This window comes from Mobula birostris, chromosome 7 (genome assembly GCF_030028105.1).
Source record: "Mobula birostris isolate sMobBir1 chromosome 7, sMobBir1.hap1, whole genome shotgun sequence".
Lineage (NCBI taxonomy): Eukaryota > Metazoa > Chordata > Chondrichthyes > Myliobatiformes > Myliobatidae > Mobula > Mobula birostris.
Window position 1 is genome coordinate 65,196,265 of NC_092376.1, and position 18,648 is coordinate 65,214,912.

Sequence of the window (18,648 nt, forward strand, 5' to 3'; positions counted from 1 at the left end):
AGGCGATGAAGTCAGGGAACTTTAATTGCTTGCCAACTTCAACTTTCATTTGCCAGTCAGATGCCATACTTTTATTTATGTGAAAGAACAGGTGCTTATACTGACCATGTTATATAACATTTAAGAGTCAATCTGCCATTGGTTAAATGCAAAAAAGCTAAGGGGATAAGCACACACATCATTTATCATTTATTCAAGGTTCATTTTATGAATAATTTAGAATTTAATAATTCCTGGGGTAGAGTATATTTATTAACCTCATGTCTGCAACTTTTCTTCATCCCAAACCTTTTCATGTTGGATATATTTTCCAGAAAGGAGATAGAGAGCATAGAATTATGGTGTCAGGTTTCCCTAAACAACAACCTTTCCCTAAATATTAGCAAAACAAAAGAGCTGGTCATAGACCTCACAGAGGTGGAAGGTGGTGGGGGGGGGTGGTACATGCTTCTGTCTTCATCAATGGTACTGCAGTTGAGAGCTACAAGTTCTTAGGAATGAAAATCACCAAATAGCTTGTTCCGATCCAACCAACAACCTGTCTTGTTCCAACAATGTACATATCTTGGCCAAGAAAGCCCCTCCATTTCCTCAGGCTAAAGAAATCTGAAATGTCCCTATTAACCAATTTTTGTCAATGTACCATAATTAGCATCCTTTCTGAAACAACCTGGCTTAGTATAGAATGCAATCATGAGGAATTCTGCAGATGCTGGAAATTCAAGCAACACACATCAAAGTTGCTGGAGAACACAGCAGGCCAGGCAGCATCTCTAGGAAGAGGTACAGTCGACGTTTCGGGCCGAGACCCTTCGTCAGGACCCAGTCATGGAAACCAGCCTCCCTTCCATGGATTCTATCAATACTTCCTGTACCTTAGAAAAGCTGCCAGCATAATCACAGACCTCACCCACCTTGTTCATTCTCTCTTCTCCCTCTATCATCCGGCAAAAGCCTGAGAGCACAGACCACCAGGCTTAAGGATAGCTTTTACAATGTTAGAAGACTAATGGACGTAGTTAAGATGGCGCCAAGTGGGTGCCTCTTCGAGCTCATCTGTGGAAACAACTTAAATTCATTTCATTTCATGTCTCTTTTTTTCACTTTCAAGGTTGTTTGGGTTCTACTGAAGTCCTGATCGGCAAATGGCACACAAACTGTGTTTTTTTTCACAGCAGAGGAGCTCCCATTCCTGGAGCTTGTCACCTGACCATTTTCCGACATTTTTTAGGCGCAGCTTGGAAGATGGTGCCCCTAGGGTGTGGCCCTGTAAATGAGCGACTCCAAGTTCGCTGACTTCATCATGTCATCATCACTGAGGCCTGAGGTTGCTTACCCCTGGTCTACCATGACCATCTGCTTTGAGGTCACTTTGTCAGAAACCTCAAAGCAGATGGTCATGGTAGACCAGGAGTAAGCAACCTACGGCCCGCAGGCCAGATCCGGCCCGTGAAGGTATTTTGACCAGCCCGCGAGCAAATATCGGGATACTATACTTATCCAGCCCGCGAGCGATTTTTCCTTAATCTGAGTGTTTCACGTGACCACGTTGATGGACATGCATGGCGTCTTGTTACACTGGTCTCAGGTTCCGTTTTGTTCCAGACCAAACACTGGTATATACGAACGACGGGAAGGCAGACTACCTTATTAGTATGTATTAGATACTCTCCATGCACACGCAGGTTTTCAGATGGGATCGTTCAAATTTGTAAACAGAAACAGCGTCACTGTGTTTTAACAAGAAATCCACGCTAAATATCGAGACATTTACATGTGCTACGATACTTGTTGAATAACTCGCGTTTCAAAGTAAAATTGAAGAAAAAAATTCCAATGGCAATGAATGCAAAACGCAGGAAGGTAGACACTGAGTGCTGAAACTTCCAAGACACTTGGACACTAGATTACTTCTTCATCGAGCAAGCTGGGAAACCAGTTTGTCTCATTCGCCTAGAAAATGCTGCTGTGAAGAAGGTGGCAAGTATCAGGCGACATTAAGAGATTCACCATAGTGGAAATTTTAACAAGTTTACAGGGCAAGCAAGGAAAGATGAAGTTGAGCGAATGAAGGCTAGTTTCGGAAAACAAACATAATCTTTTGCCAAGAAAAGCAGTGAAAATGAAGGAAATACCCATGCCAGCTACGAAGTCTCAAAACGTATTGCAGTTACAATGAAGCCTTTTACAGATAGAGAGTTTGTCAAAGAATGTTTACTGACAGTGGTGGATATTGTTTGTCCTGAAAAGAAATCTTTATTTGCATCTATCAGCCTGTCAGCAAGAACGATCACACGGCAAGTTGAAGAAATGAAGAAAAGTTGTTTCAGGGATGCCTGCAACGGTTTGCATTTTTTTTTCAATTGTGCTTCATGAAAGCACAGACTTGAGAGACACTGCTCAGCTTGCAGTGTTTGTGCGAGGAGTGACCTCAAATTTTCAAATTTTTGAAGAGTTTATTCAATTAATTCCTATGAAGGACACGGTTACTGGAGCAGACATTTTTATAGATTCATAAGATGCCTTGATTGAAATAAATTGCAACTAAACTGAGTTCTTTGATTACTAATTGGCATCCTTGGTAAAGCACAAATGATTTTCTAGCATGCGTTATTCATTAATTTGAGGCAAAACATAACTAGATGTATTTTATGGATAATTCCCATATTTTAAGTTTTTTTATTCAAGGTAACAAGAGCCAGAGAAGTGCTACAGTATAGGGACTCAAGTGACCCGAAGGTGGCTAGAGCAGGGATCCAAGTAAGTACTGGCAGGAAGTGGAGGGCAGAGAAAGCTGTTCAGGAGGCAGAGGCGAGGCTGCGTCACAGGAGGCTGGTGTGAGTGGTCACACGAGGCCGAGCTGGGCTAGGATCCTTTCCAACTCCCCAAATGGACACCAGAGGGAAGGAAAGGCATCGTCTAGTTCAGGGGGAGGTGAGAGCAGTAGTGGAGGAGATGAGAGCCTGCAAGGCGGTGGGAATGAAGCAACAGGGAGCTTGGACAAGATGGGAGAATGCGGTTGAGAGGAAAGTGACCTGGGCTGATCTTTGGAAAGCCGAACGTCACCGCATCCAATTTCTCATCCAGGAGTGTACGATGTGCTTCCAAGCCCATCAAACCTGCAGACATGGGGCAAGGCAGAGCCATCTGCGTGCCCACTGTGCTCCAAGCGAGGAACCCTGGAGCACATCCTCAGCGGCTGCGCAAGGGCACTTGGTGAGAGACGGTACAGGTGGAGGCATATTCAGGTCCTGAAGACCATCGCTGAAGCCGTCAGCGAAGGAGTTGAGTGGGCAAAGCGGTCCCGACCCTCCAAGCAGACCATTGCCTTTGTCAAAGCTGGGGAGCAGCCAATACCTGCCAAAAGAACATCTGCAGGCATTCTGACCTCTGCAAGGGACTGGCAGCTGTTGGTGGACCTCGAAGGGCAGCTGAAGTTCCCCAACCATATCGCAGCCACCACCCTGCCACCAGACATTGTCCTAGTGTCTGAGTCTACTAAGCAAGTGGTGCTGCTGGAGCTGACAGTCCCATGGGAAGATAGCTTGGAGGAGGCCTTTGAAAGGAAGCTCTCCAAGTACACAGGACTGGTCAGCAACTGTCAGCAGGCTGGATGGAGATCGAGGTGTCTCCCAGTGGAGGTTGGTTGTAGGGGATTCGTAGCCCGTTCTTTAGTTAGAGCATTCAGCATTTTGAGCATCGAGGGAGAGAGGAAGAGGAGAGCCATCCGCAGTACCACTGATGCAGCAGAGAGGGCCTCAAGGTGGCTGTGGCTCAAAAGAGGGGAGCCATGGAGTCACAAGTAGCTAGCCATCTGGACACAAGCTGGGATCTGATCAGCCTCGGCTGGGTCACCTGGAGGAGGTTGTATGATGTTGAAAGACCTGAAGCACCCAATGATTCCAGGAACATCACTGAAGGTGTGTCCAGAAGCATCAATAGGTGTATGTACACAGCTTATGACACTTATCTGGCCCACCATCTGCTCATTAATACGCGATCCAGCCCACAGAGGCAAGAAGGTTGCCGACCCCTGTGGTAGACTGACAGTGCCTTGGGAAGGCGTATTGAGGAGGAGTTGATGCTTGTTGCTGCTTCAGCGAGGAGGTGGGGAGAGGGGACTATGGAGTTCTAACATTTTTCTGTTGTTCATTCTTTTGGGGGTTTTCTGTTTTTCGTTGATGTCTATGAAGACAAGTATTTCAGGTTGTATACTGTATACATTCTCTGATAATAAACGGAACCATTTGAATGGTTCATTAGTATGTCAGATCGATTCATGACCTCAAAATTTACCTTGTATGACCTGACATCTTATTGTACATCTGCACTGCATTTTTCTGTAACTGCTGCAGTTTATCGTGCATTCTGTTTTTATTTTACCGGGTACTATCTCAATGCATTGTGGAATGATTTGATCTATGTAAACAGAATGCAAAACAAGTTTTTCATTGTATCTCGGGACATAAAACAATAATAAACAAATTCTATTTCCAGTATGTTTGAGTTGAATATTACTTAACAGAATCAGAAAAATACAATTTCCCTATGTTAGCTTATATTAACATTTACCTCTGGGAATAAATAGTATTTGTGACATTTTGAGTTTTTTGGTGCAATACTTATATGGTTAAGAAAGAAAAATTCACAATCGAGTGATGATTCTAGCTGGTGCATTTAAGCAAATAAAGGAGCATTTTTAGATCTAATGCCTGTCAAGGCAAGCGATGAATAAGTGTTTAATATGTCTGCTCTAATGATTGACTATAAGGTAAATGTCACATCTGTGACAGATATTACTGACATTTCAGTTCTAGCAATTCAAAATATCCTCCTCATAAATGGCTTGCAAATAATTTTGGGAAGCCTTAGGGAATTTTGCAGGATGAGTGCTTTTGAAAGCATGCAGCATCAGCTGAACTGGGTAGGATGCAGGTATGAAGACTGAAAGGAAATCGCATAAATGTATTTTCCTAAAATTTACAGAATTCTTTAAGCTTCAAAATGACAATGTAATGGCAACCTTATATAGATCTTACCTTCATGAAATCACTTGACAATACACCAAATGGTTTGGCAGAGTCAGAGAGAGGGAAATTACTCTCAACATCTTAAATATTCTCCAAAGAGACAAACTAGCCTAAAAATCATTTCTAGATAGGGGTCTTTTCTGATTGCTGCTGGTGGCTAGTGGTATTCCGCATAAGTCAGTGTTGGGTCCGGTACTTTTGACATAATATGTTAATGATCTGGATGATAGAGTTGATAATTTTGTGGCCAAGTTTGCATTGATACAGAAATAGGTGGAGGGGCAGGTGGTGTTGAGGAAGCAGTGAGTCTGTAAATGCATTTGGATAGATTGGGAGAATAGACAAAGAAATGGCAGATGGAATACAGTGTAGGGAGGTGTATGATCAGGTACTTTGGTAAAAGAAATAAAGGAGTAGACTTTTTTCTAAACAAGGAGCAAATTCTTAAATAGTGGTGCAAAGATACTTGTGAGTCCTAATGCAGGATTTCCTGAAGGTTACCTTGCAGGCTGAGTCAGTGATAAGGAAGGTAAATGCAGTGTTAGTGTTTATTTCTGGAGGACCTGAATATCAAAACACAGATGTCATGCTGTGGCTTTATAAGACATTGGTCAGACCATAATTGAGAGTATTGCGTTCAATTTTGAGCCCCTTATTTAAAAAAAGATGTGCTGACATTGAGAGGTCTGCAAGAGTTTTATGAGAATGACCCTGGTATGAAAGGGGTAACATATGAGAGGCGCCTGTAAGCTCTGGCCCTGTATTCGTTGGAGTTAAAAGAATGAGGGGAGAATCACATTGAAAATTGTCAAACATTGAAAGGCCTCGATACGGTGGATGTAGAGAGGATATCTCCAAATAGTGGAAGAGTCTAGGATCAGAGGGCACTGCCTCAGAATACATGTCTCTTTAGGACAGTGATGAGGAGGAATTGCTATAGCCAGAGGCTGGCAAATGTGTGGATAACATTGTCACAGACGGTTGTGGAAGCCAAATCATTGCATATATTTAAAGCAGAGTTCGATAGTTTCTTGTTTAGTAAGGACATCAAAAAATTACAGGGAGAAGGCAAGATTATGTGGTTGAAAGAGCCATGATCGAATGGCAGAGCAGACTCAATGAACTGATTGCCTTAATTTTGCACATACGTGTTATGGTCATTAATGTTGCAACATTATTGTGGATCTGGTCAGATGATGACATACTGTAGTTTTGGTACAACATTTCCATTGCTATTTTGCAAATTTTTGCTGTTCATATCATGTGATGCAATTGTTGCAGACTTCCTTTACCACCATGAAGCAAAATATACAATGTAAAAACACTCTTATAGCTACAGCAAAGGATTATTACTGAATAAATGAATGATAAATGAAGGACTTGGTGGAGGCAGGTGGAAGAATGCTTCCAAGAGGCTTGAGTGATTGGATAGACAGAGTCTTAATGAAGGACAATGCTTACATAAAGCAAGTTCTATGCGCCAAGCCAGCTTTTCTGGCAGGAACTTGCCAAAGACATGTATGTATGGAAATGAGTGCAATTTATGAATGGTTGGACACCAAAGAAGCCTGCAAAGCAGGCAAATGCCCATGCTCATTCTCCCTGCTCCTGTCAACTGAAGAAAGGGCAGATGTGGCCTCTCTCCTTGAGTATGAAGTAGGGATGATCTCTCCAATGAAGCAAGGATTTTCAAACTCATATCATAGAGAGTAGCAGTAGCAGCTGAGAAAGGTCCCTATAGTTAGGAAGCTAAGAAGAAACTCCCAATGACTCTAACCTTCATGGAAAAGCAGTCAAAATACATAATGTTGAATAAGATCACAGGAAGTCATGGAGATCAGTGAGGGCAACAAACACAGTTTGTGTGTTGCTCTTAAATAGCAGACGGAGAAGCACGCTGAAGAATTGCTATTTCTTAAACCTGAGAGGTTCAAAATATCACTGCAGATTAATTTTGCACATTGCTCTGCTGATGAGGTTTGGGAGAAGTTTACGTCCCTTAATGTTTCCTGATGGGCCACTAGCTTTCCATCAGACTAATTCAAGATCCCTCAGACCATTCTCCCAAACACTCCCTAACCCTATCTCTAAATCCCTATCATAAATTTAATTTTCTGACACTAACCCAACTACCCAGCTAACATAACTCATCAAGTCCCTAGCTAAGAATGAGACCCTGTTCCTCCTAACACTCTCAGTCACTTAGAGGCCTCCAGTTGCACAAAAATCTCAATAGGCCTAGGTGTCAATGAGTTTAGAGTATAAGCAGTTGGTTAAAGACTGGCAAGGCATTAGCAACATAAGTATGCCTTTGTCTTTTGTGTCTGACAATCTAGCCATATTCCAAAACAGTAAAAATATTAGACTCTTGAACAATAAATCAAAAGAAATAACTCAATACACTCATGCTACTTCAAAAAGCAGATAAAATTAGTGATGGGACAGGATTCCTGTCCAATTATACATTTAGCTTGGTACCAAAACAATGGTTTTTAACATCTTCCAACAATTCCTAGATTAAAACAATGATTGGATTTTAAAAACCTAGCTCCAGCTCATTGTCCAGACACTTGGTCCCAACTGCAGCCCACAGTACAAACCCCTGGCACTGAATGCAACCTAGGGTCTGGACTACCTACTATGCTCAACTGTACAGACCCAAGGCACCACCCCATAGTCTGGGCCCTAGGACCTATCTACATTCCACAGTCTCATTCCATTCTGAAGTCTAGAAGCCCCAGCTCTGCCCCACTGTCTGGTTCACTGGCCCCTGCCCAGAGTCGAACCCCTTGGCCCTGGTTCATGGTAGGGACCCCTTGTCCTGGCCTACAATTAGGAAGCCCTACTCTGCCCCACAGTCAGGACACCAGACCCCTGGCTACGGCCACACATCCTGCTTGCATTCTGGAGCCTACTTCACATTTGAACACATGAGTAAGCTGAGCTGTCAGAATTTTCAAACATGCTGGATTATCAAAGTTTTATTAATAATCAACAGCCCTAAGCAATACTATATTTAAGAAAGTAACTATTGGTAAAATATATATTAGTGTTAATTTCGAGTGCATACTCCATTTTTTATCACATACAGTTGATATAAAACTTCTAATATTTGAAGAGCTGTACTTACATAGGGGACGGAATCCAGTGCTTCTGTATTGACAATAATAGGAATGGGGCTTGCCTGCATGTAAACAAAAATAAAATCAAACCCATTTGCCAGTTATGTGTTTGTATCCAGCCACATTGCTTGTTCTTTCAATGTTCCCACTCTTGAAAATAAAGCAAATTAATGTTGTTGCATATAGTATTTATGAAAACTACATTAAAATAACTAGGAAAATATATTAAAAATAAAACAACAAAATATTTTAACTTTAGCTGTGTATAATTATTTTATGTTGTTTCAGAAATCTATCTATTGATTTAACTATGTGGGCCCTATGATTTAATAGAAATTTTAATTGTATGTTGAATTACTCATGTCAAAATACAAATCAAAATCTGTTACATCATCAGGGTGGCAAACTGTTGAGTTCGATTTCAGGTAATGGCTTGAGGGACAGAGTAGTAACATGGGAAAAGAAATTGTGATGGACACATAGTGGCAGCTCTTGTCATCCATATATAGTTGGACTGTAATCTAATAACAATTACGCAAATAAAATGTACCCAGTCAAGATGTGAAATTTCGGTGCTATTTGTACAGAAAAAGCACAAAGTTATCTTATGGAAATTGTAGATCACAGTTGGTGAATATAGGCTCTATATTACTGTAAACTGCAAGACTCCATTGAGAAATATTTCCTTTCAGAATAACTCTTTAGGACAGATTTTCATTTTTTTTCTTCTGGGGAGTCTTGTCTGTATTATTTGGATCCCCAGACAGTAATCGATTAAAATAGACCATGGGGCTTTCACATGGTCCACCTGAAGAAGACAAACGCATCAGCACAGCTGGCTTTCTTTTGTTCATATTTATGTTTCAAATATGTTACAAGTAGAACTAACAACTCAGTATGCAACCATTAAAAATAACAGAACACATGTCAACATTCATGTGACTTTAAAAAAAAATCTAATCTCAAGTTAAACTTTGACATTTCAAATTTAAGGCAAAATGTGCCCCAATTTCTTAACCAGAATCAGCAGTCAAAATTAGAAATATTACTGTATTAATCTGAATTGTGATTTAACAATTAATCCTGAATATTAGACTTCAGTTTCTAACATGAAGCCTTGAAATGCAATTAAAGATTTAAAATGTTATTAAATTATAAAGAGGTTATCATATTCAAAATTCAGGTTCTGGCACTTTATAAATCTATGAAACAAATAAAACCAAAATGTCTGAAGAACTGGGAAAAATGATTCAACTACATAACACCTCACAGGCCTGATTTTTTTCTCACAAATCAATGAATATGTTGTAAAAAAAATCACTCCCTACTTGTACATAGTTTTCTCCTTTTGCTTGTTCTTCCTTTCCTCTCTTTTCTATAGGTGTATACCTCAGATAAATATTATGTGGAGATTTGTGGCAAAATATGATTATATGATATATAGGTACAATATCTGAAATACATCTTATGAAAATGTTTGTTTGATGATGAACTTCAATAAAAAATAAATCACCAAAAAAAATATATAATGGCTTCAGTTAATGCTGTGAAATCACTTGGAATTATTAGCCCAACAGCAAACACTAAGGAGTTGAATGCAATCAATAAATCAAGAGGTTTGGTTTTCTTAAATTTGCTGGATTCCATTAAAAAAAAATCAGTAAAAAGAAGTCAGTAGACAAAAGAGTTAAATTGATCTAATTTTTGACCCATTTGTTACAGGCAGGTGGATACCCATTTCTACTAAAAAAATAAGACTTGAAGAAAATTATAGCATTGGCTAGCTCATTTTTTTGTTGAATAATAAAAGTTAAATCATTTATCTACATTGTGTCTAAATTGCTTGAAGAAATTAATTAAATCATCTTAAAACATTAATTTCTGTAGCATGTTAGGACATCTAAAAGCACTCTTCGGTTAATGTAGGAAATACAATGATCAATTATCACATCTTAAGCTTCCTTAAACAGCAAAGTGATAATGACCAGATTATATTAATGCTGTATATAGAGGATGTAACATTGACCAGAATACAGAATGCAATACCCTATTAGTTTTTGAAACAGTAATTAATATTTTACATCTACAAGAAGTCTAACAGCACATCTGGAAGACAACACTTTGAACAAAGCAGCAGCCCCTCACAAATGCAGTGAAGATTTCTTGGCTTCACGCCTATAGAATGGCACTTGCACATGCTGACACAAATAAGAGTCCTATTTTCACAAAGTCACTTAAGCAAGAGAATGTCATAGAAATAGTTATATGATAAAGATATTTTTAGATTTAAAAAGCATCAAAGCATAATTCTGAAAATAAAAACAGAAAATGCTCACCAACAGATGAAGGAGCTTTGATGCAGAAAGAAATAGCAATACCAACATCAGGTTGCTGTTTATTGATTACAGCTCAGCATTCAGCACAGTTATACCCTCAGTTTTAATCAACAAATTCTAAAATTTGGGCCTCTGTACTTCCTTCTGTAACTGGATCATTGACTTCCTGTCCACGAGACCATAGTCAGTGCAGATCAGAAATAAAATCTCCTCCTCACAATCAACACTGGTGCACCTCAAGGATGTGTACATAGCCCACTGTTTTACTCTCTCTACACCTTTGAATGCGTGACTAGGCAGCTCAGATGCCATCTATAATTTTGTCAAGGAAACAACTATCATTGGCAGAATTTCAGAAGGTGATGAGGTGGGGTACAGGAGTGAGATTGATCAGGTGGTTGATTGGTGTCTCAGCCACACCTTGCACTCAACATCAGTAAGACCGAGGAAATGATTATGGACTTCAAGAATGGGGAGTTGAGTGAACACACACCAGTCTTTATTGAAGGACCATCAGTGGAAAAGGTGAGCAGTTTCAAGATTCTGGGTGTTAATGTCTCTGAAGATCTATCCTTTGCCAAACATATTGATGCAAAATATAAAGAAGGCACAACAGTGGTTATATTTCATTAGAAGTTTGAGGAGGCTTGGTAAATCACCAAAGACTCTTGCAGATTTCTACGATATACCATGGAGAGCATTCTAACTGGTTGTATCACTGCTTAGAGAGAGGGGCCACTGCACAGAATCAGAAAAAGTTCCAGGAAGCCGTAAACTCAGCCAGCTACATCATGGGCACTAGCCTCTCCAGCAACCAGGACACTTTTAAAAGATGATGCCTCAAAAGGCGGCATCCATCATCAAGGACCACATCACTCTGGACATGCTGTCTTCTCATTGCTACCATCAAGGAGGAGTTACAGGAGCCTGAAAACACACACTCAATTTTCAAGAAAGTCCTTCCCCTCCACCATCAGCTTGCTGAATGGACAATGAACCCATGAACACTAATTTTTCTCTTTTTTTTGGAATCCTTTTATTTATTTAACTAATTATTTTATATATACATCTTATAATAAATAAGTTTCAATACTGACATTTGTAGCCATGAGGCCAATAAATAAACTTCTAGAAGGAATCCAACTTAATTACAGTTAATAGTCAGTTAGAAGAAGAGATGCAAAAGCAGACCGTTGATTGAACTAATGTCACATGCTGAGGGTCACCTCTGAAAGAACTCTAAACCAGGACACTGCAAAGGGAACTATGAAGCAGATGTAGCCACATTTGTTCAGTTCTTTGATGGATGATCACTGAATTACAAGAGCCTAGAAAGAGCATCCAGTAAATATTCTGGCAGATTAGATGAGACTACTGAAGGTATAAGTAGAAATAATTTGAGACCAACTGTTGCAAAAAAAAACTCCGTACTCAAATATTACAGAAAACCAGTTTGTCCTCAGAGTGAAGCTGACTCGTTTCACCAGATTAAACACTATCTGGGTCCGAATGCATGATGCAGTTGCACAAAAAAAATTGTACTAAGTTGTGAAAATGTTTAAGCTCAGTAAAAGCATTAATAAAGAGCCTGCAAGTGTAATTGAGCTGACTGGTCTTTTGTCTGACATGTTAGTTGACCAAGAGGACAGTTAATGGACTCATGATCAATACAAGTGGTAAAACAATGTATTTGCAGGACCAGAATATAGAACCAGATTGATACAACAATTCAACTGCCCTGCTTTTGTGCTACATAATTCTATAATTCTATTAAAGATTATTAAGAAATAAATGTAACTTTATGGTACAGTAAAATAACATTCAGTTACAGTAATATACTTAATCTACTTATAAGCGCTCTCTGTAGCTGTCTGATTATTGTTGTTCCTTTAAATAATAAAAACTGACTCAGCTAAGCTTTTCCCATTCCATTTCCAGCAAAACACTACTGTGATGCCACAACCACATTGAAAAACATGTCATAAGAAATAAAACTATCTTTTCGTCACTGCATTGGCATCTGTTTCAACAAATATGTTATTTTCCAGGTATGAATTTCTGATTCTGTTCTTCTTGATAATCAACAATGGTAATTCATGAGCCACTGGATCTCCACAGAGAAAAGAAATCTGGTTCACTCTTTTTTAGTGAAGGAATCATGCCACTTCTTCCAGGTTTGAAATGGCTTAGGAAGCCATACTGGTGTATCAAATAGCAACAAAAATACTATCAGACTAAAACTGAATAGATCAGATGATGACAATCTGAATGTCATATTTGAATGTGACAATGACATCTCCAGTTTAGATACCAGCAACTCCAGATGTGCCAAAACTGGGCAAGCTATTTTTTAGGCCAATGCAAGAATGATATTTGAAAATTCATTTTTCAAATAATATTTCAAAATCACCATTTCTGTGTATAGCCTGTCTAACAGGAATCAATTACTCATCAGAAACAACAAAACTCTGAATGAAGTTAAAGGGTCTAGATATGTGAGTCTTCAATAATGGATAAGATATCTCTGGATATGGTCCACAATCATATTCACCTCATGGTAGAAAGACAATTACACTTACTCCATGTAAGTGTTAAATCTTCATGACATTGTTGCTGCAGCCAATTTACATAAAATGCAGACTATAAGGAGTGTTTAGGCCACTTGCAGCAAAAACTAACATTCTGCTCCATCTTGTCACCTGACCATTTTCTGACAGGTTGAATGCTTTGCCTGTTTCCAAATAGCACTGATAAACTATTTTCATAATGCTTAAATAATAAAAGCTTTAAAAATCATAAATACAAAACATAAAAATGTTAAAATTAAAGAATTTAGTTTTAACATTTAACATTTATGCTAAGATAATTAATAATAAAGCATAAATGTGTTTGTGTTGTTTGGATCCCGACAGTAATCTATAAAAATAGATTGTAGGGTTTTTACATGATCTACCTGAAGACGCCTGCTGCATTGGAACAGCCGACTTTCTTCTGTTCATATTTATGTCTCAAATGTGTTACATGTAGAACTACCAAAACAAAAACTACAGCTGCGTATGCAACAATTAAAATACCACACAGAGCGCATTTCAAGATTCATGTGACTTTAAAATAATCTTATCCCAAATTTAACTTTGGCATTTCAAACTTAAGGCAAAATGTGCCCCAATTTCTGAACCAGAATGAGCAGTCAAAAATAGAAATAATACTGTGTTAATGTGAATTGTAATTTAACAATTAATCTTCAATATTAGACTTTAGTTTCCAACATGAAGCCTTGAAATGTAATTATAGATTTAAAACATTATTAAATTATAAACAAGTTATCATATTAGAAATTCGGATTCTGGCAAATAAAAACCCTGAAGAACAGTCAGTGGCTTCAGTTAGTGCTGTGAAATCACTTGGAGTTAAGCTACTAAGGAGTAGATTGCAATTAATAAATCAAGAGGTTCGGTTTTCTTCAATTTGATAGATTCACTGGAAAAAAATAGGTAAATGGAAGTCAGTATAAAGAAGAGTTCACAAACTTACAGAGAGATATAAGATTTAATTTTCAACCCATTTGTTACAGTTAGGTGGATACCTATTTCTACTCAAAATAAGTCAAATAAAATTATAACATCAACTAGTTCTCTTTTTTGTTGAATAATAAAGGTTAAATCATTTATCTAGATTGCATCTAAATTGTCTGAAGAAATTAATTAAATCATATTTTAAAACTTTCATTTCTGTATCACCTTAGGACTTTGAAAAGCACTGCTCTGTTAACCTAGCAAATGCAGCGAACAACTTGCACATCTTCAGCATTGATAAAATATTTGCATAACATTTAAATAATAAAAGCTTTAAAATCGTAAATATATGTAAGGAGTTTCTTCTTCTACGTTACTGCACAGGCTAATTAAAATGGCTTCTTTGTTATGTTATAATTGAAATGGCTTCTTTGTTATGCTAACTGCTGAGAAAGTCCTCCTGCTAGCAGTTTGTTTGGATTATGTTATCGATGAAAGAGTGAACGAATCAATTGGGATAGGTGTTATTCTTTCTGTGTGTCTGTAAGTTATTGTGATGCGCGGGTTCTTGAGGAGAAGGCGTGACAGAGGGAGAGAGAATGGACAAGGTGCTATGAGCTGGCTAACGGGGTCGGACCCCAAGCAGGAGTCTGAGGTCCAGGGTCTTCGGCGAGGAGAGGAGACGGAGACCGACTCGTGTGGAGCGTCTGGTTGACCACTGTGGGTGGTCCCAGGCGGCAGGTCGAGGTGGTCAGAGGAGATCGAATGGTGAAGAGAGGATCATTACTAGAGCTCCAACTGTTTGTGCACGAAGAGATTGAACTTTGATAAGTGTGGCGCCTTTTAATTTCCTTCTATATTTTATCTCTGTTAATTATCTAGTTCCAGTAATATCTAAAAACTGTAATTCATTTAATCGTATATGGTGTATTGTCTGGTGTATTGTCTGGTGTATTTGGCGGTGTGGGGTACATTACACAGCATCCACACAAACTTATTTACCCAGTTTGGCGGGACCGAGGGCTGTTTCCCTAGACGACAGCGAGTCGAGCGACCCTGAGACTTGCCAGGGGGCTACATATAAAAGCATAAATATAAAAATTAAAAATAAATAATTTACTGAAACATTTATGTTAAGGCAATTAATTTTAAAGCAGAAAAGTGCTGATTAAAATAAAAGGATTAAATAAAATAAAAATAAATTTTACCAGTTATACTTAAGTCATTACTGAGTTAAACATTTGGAGTGCCCTACAAAATAGAACTGTGGGAGGAAATTGACCAAAGAAGCTACTGACGCTCAAATCTAGAAAAAAACATAATAGAATGCTGGAAGAACTCGGCAGGTCAAGCAGCATTTGTGAAGGCAAAAGTTTTATGGGCCTGAGCTGGTGAGGGATAGATGAAATTAGATGGGGAAGAGATAATGGACAGATGAAATCAGGTTCCATGTGATTCCACTTATCACACACCACAACCCATTACCCAACTCTCAACTCCACCTAGTGATTTCTCCTTCCATCTCAGACCTGATTCAGGATATCAAATCAAGATGTTGACTTGTACCATTTGCTTCCACAGATGCTGCTTCACCCATTGGGCCACTGAGTTTTTCCAGCATTCTACTCCTTTTAGTAGGAGTATGTTCTCCAAATGTGCTGTGGAAATCCAGTAAGATGGATGATTTAATTAACAATGCCTAAATCCCATGAATGTTTAAAAAATCCAGAATTAGCATTTTAACAAATGGACTTCTGTGTTTGGGAAGGTGATACCCCATCCTATCACCACAATTTATTTATAAAATATTCCTTTGATGTTGAGGAGAAATGTTCATTCTAATTAGTCTTCTGATGTTGGTATCTGATAAATGTGTTATAATTTTAGCTCATTGATTTCTGGGTACATGCTAATCTTACACCCTTTGAATGGTATGTTGCTGATAAATGTATTCAGTTGACTGCAAATTGAAAGATTCAATATATGAGTCTACATGTAAAGAGATCAAATTTTTGAAGATATCACTACTAATACCAAATTTCATTAGTAAATGAATTGCATTTATGTAATTAATGTTCAGAAAGCAAATGAATCCATAAGGTTTCATAAAGCTCCTAAGGGAAATCTTACATTCAGATCCCTATACTTCTGTTGGGGGATATGCTCATAACTGAACAATTCATGAGCAAAGGCAGCAGCACAGCCCTCTGCTTAATACAGCAACAGTTACAGAACATGTCTTAATGATCTCTATAAAGGCACAGCAAATATCTACTGATTTGCCAGCTCTGAAGTTATTGACCACCATGTCAGAGTATTTTAACGCATGTTCAGCAGGTCTACTGAATTAGAACAGCACCACACAATACAGGCCCTTCAGCCTTCATTGCTGTGCTGACCGTTTAATCTATTCCACTATCAATCTAACCCTACTCTCCTAAACAGCTCATAGCCCTCAATTTGCCTTCCATCTATGTCCCTCATATATCAGCCTCTACTGCCAACCCCAGCACTGCATTTCAGGCACTTACCACAATCTGTGTGAAAAAAACTATCTCTGGCATCTCCCCTAAACTTTCTTCCAGCCACCTTAAAAGGGTGTCCTCTGGTTTTAACAGTGCTGCCCTGGGAAAAAGCAAAGCACAGGCGAACCACAAGGCCATGTGCTTAGCCTCTTGCTCTACTCACTTAATACTTATGACTGTGAATCTAAGTACAGCTACAATACCATATTTAAGTTTGCAGACTACACCACTGTTGTTGACCAAGTCAAAGATGGTAATGAATCGGCCTATAGCAGGGAGATTGAAAATCTGGCTGGTGCCACAACAACCCCTAACTCAACGTTAGCAAAATAAAAGTGTTGTGCATTTGATATTTCAATGATATTTGAATTGTCTTGTGTGTGTGTATATATACATATGATTATTCTTGTTTGTTTAAATAATTAATTAGAGGTTATTTTAAAAATACGTTAATTAAATGCATGTCTGGCTTCGTCTTTAAGCGAGGCTACCACATGATATGTGTATTTCTTTGAATTAATTTAATGTTTAGAAGGTACAAAACATAACAAAAAGAGCTGATTATTGACTATAGGAAGAAGAAACTGGGTGTCCATGAGCCAGACCTCATCAAGGGATCAGAGGTGCAAAGGGTCAGGAAGTTTAAATTCTTTAGTATTTTCATTTCAGAGGATCTGTCCTGGGAACAGTACTTAAGTGCTATTACAATGAAGGCATCGTATCACCTGTACTCTCTTACATAGATTCGGCATGTCACCTAAAACTTTGACAAACTTCTATAGATGCACAGTGGAGCGCATCCTGTCTGGTTGCATCACGGACTGATATGAAAACACCAATGCCCATGAACAGAAAAGCCTTCAAAAAGTATTGGATACAGCCCAATCCATCACAGGAAAAACATATCCTATTATTGAGCACATCTACAATGAGTGTTATCACAAGAAAACAGGATCAATCATCAAGAACACCCACCATCCAGACTATCCTGTCTTCTCATTGATGCCATTGGGAAGGAGGTACAGGAGCCTTAGGTCCCACACCACCAGGTTCAGAAACAGTTATTATCCTTCAACCATCAGGCTCCTGAACCAGCATGGATAACTTTATTCACCTCAACACCAAAATGATTTCACAATCCATGGACTCATTTTCAAGGACGCTATAGCTCATGCCCTCAATTTATTAGCAACACACACAAAATGCCGATGGAACTTAGCAGTTCGGGCAGTATCTATGACAATGAGTAAACATTTTCAGCTGAGATCCTTCATCAGGACTGTAAAGGAAGGGGGAAGAAGCCAGAATAAGGTGGAGGGAGAGGAATGAGTACAAGCTAGAAGGTGATAGGTGAAGCCAGGTGAGTGGGGGAAGGAGATGAAGTTAGAAGCTAGGGTGTAATTGGTAAAAAAGCTAAAGGGTTGAAGAAGAGGGAATCTAATACGAGAGGAGAGTAGACCATAGAAGAAAGTGAAGGAGGAGGGTCACCAGAGCAAAGTGATAGGCAGGTGAGGAGAAGAGAAGAGGTAAGAGGAAGCCAGAGTGGGAGACAGAATTTAGGAAAAGGAAAGGAGGAGGGAAAAAAATTAACAGAAGTTAAGAGATATTGATGTTAATACCATCAGGTTGGAGGCTACCCAGACAGAATATGAGATGTTGCTCCTCCATCCTAGAGTGGCCTCATTGAGGCAGTAGAGGAGGCTATGGACTGACACGTCAGAATGGGAATTCAAATTGAAATTGTTGGCCACCGTAAATCCTACTTTTTGTAGAAGAAGCAAAGGTGCTCAACAAAGCGGTCCACTAATCTAAGTCAGGTCTCTTCAATATTGAGGAGGTGCATCGAGAGCAGTGGATACAGTAGACAATCCCAAAAGATTTGCAACTGAAGTGTTTCCTCATCTAGAAGGGGCATTTTGGGATCTGAATGGAGGTGAGCAAAGAGGTGAATGAGCAGATGTAGCAATTCTGCTTGCGGAGTTAAATGCCAGGAGGGTGATTAGTGGGGAGGGAGAAATGGACAAGGGAATCATGGAGGGAGCAATCCCAGCAGAAAGCAAAGAGTGGGGGGGGGGAGGGAGGTAAAGATGTTTATAGTGGTAGGATCCTGTTGAAGATGG

General features: G+C 39.1%; 1 protein-coding gene across 6 annotated transcripts in view; it reads right to left on the minus strand.

Moving 5' to 3' along the window:
• dlg2 (discs, large homolog 2 (Drosophila)) overlaps positions 1-18,648 on the minus strand; it is an 823,880-nt gene that overhangs the window by 437,979 nt on the left and 367,253 nt on the right. For 5 of the 6 annotated variants that reach the window (XM_072263307.1, XM_072263311.1, XM_072263313.1 and 2 more), the window contains 2 exons: positions 15,006-15,077; positions 8,161-8,214 (listed from right to left, as the gene is read on the minus strand). In XM_072263307.1, the coding sequence (XP_072119408.1) occupies positions 8,161-8,214; positions 15,006-15,077 (126 nt within the window). The remainder of the gene's footprint in view (positions 1-8,160; positions 8,215-15,005; positions 15,078-18,648) is intronic. The other variant, XM_072263309.1, reaches the window with a different exon arrangement.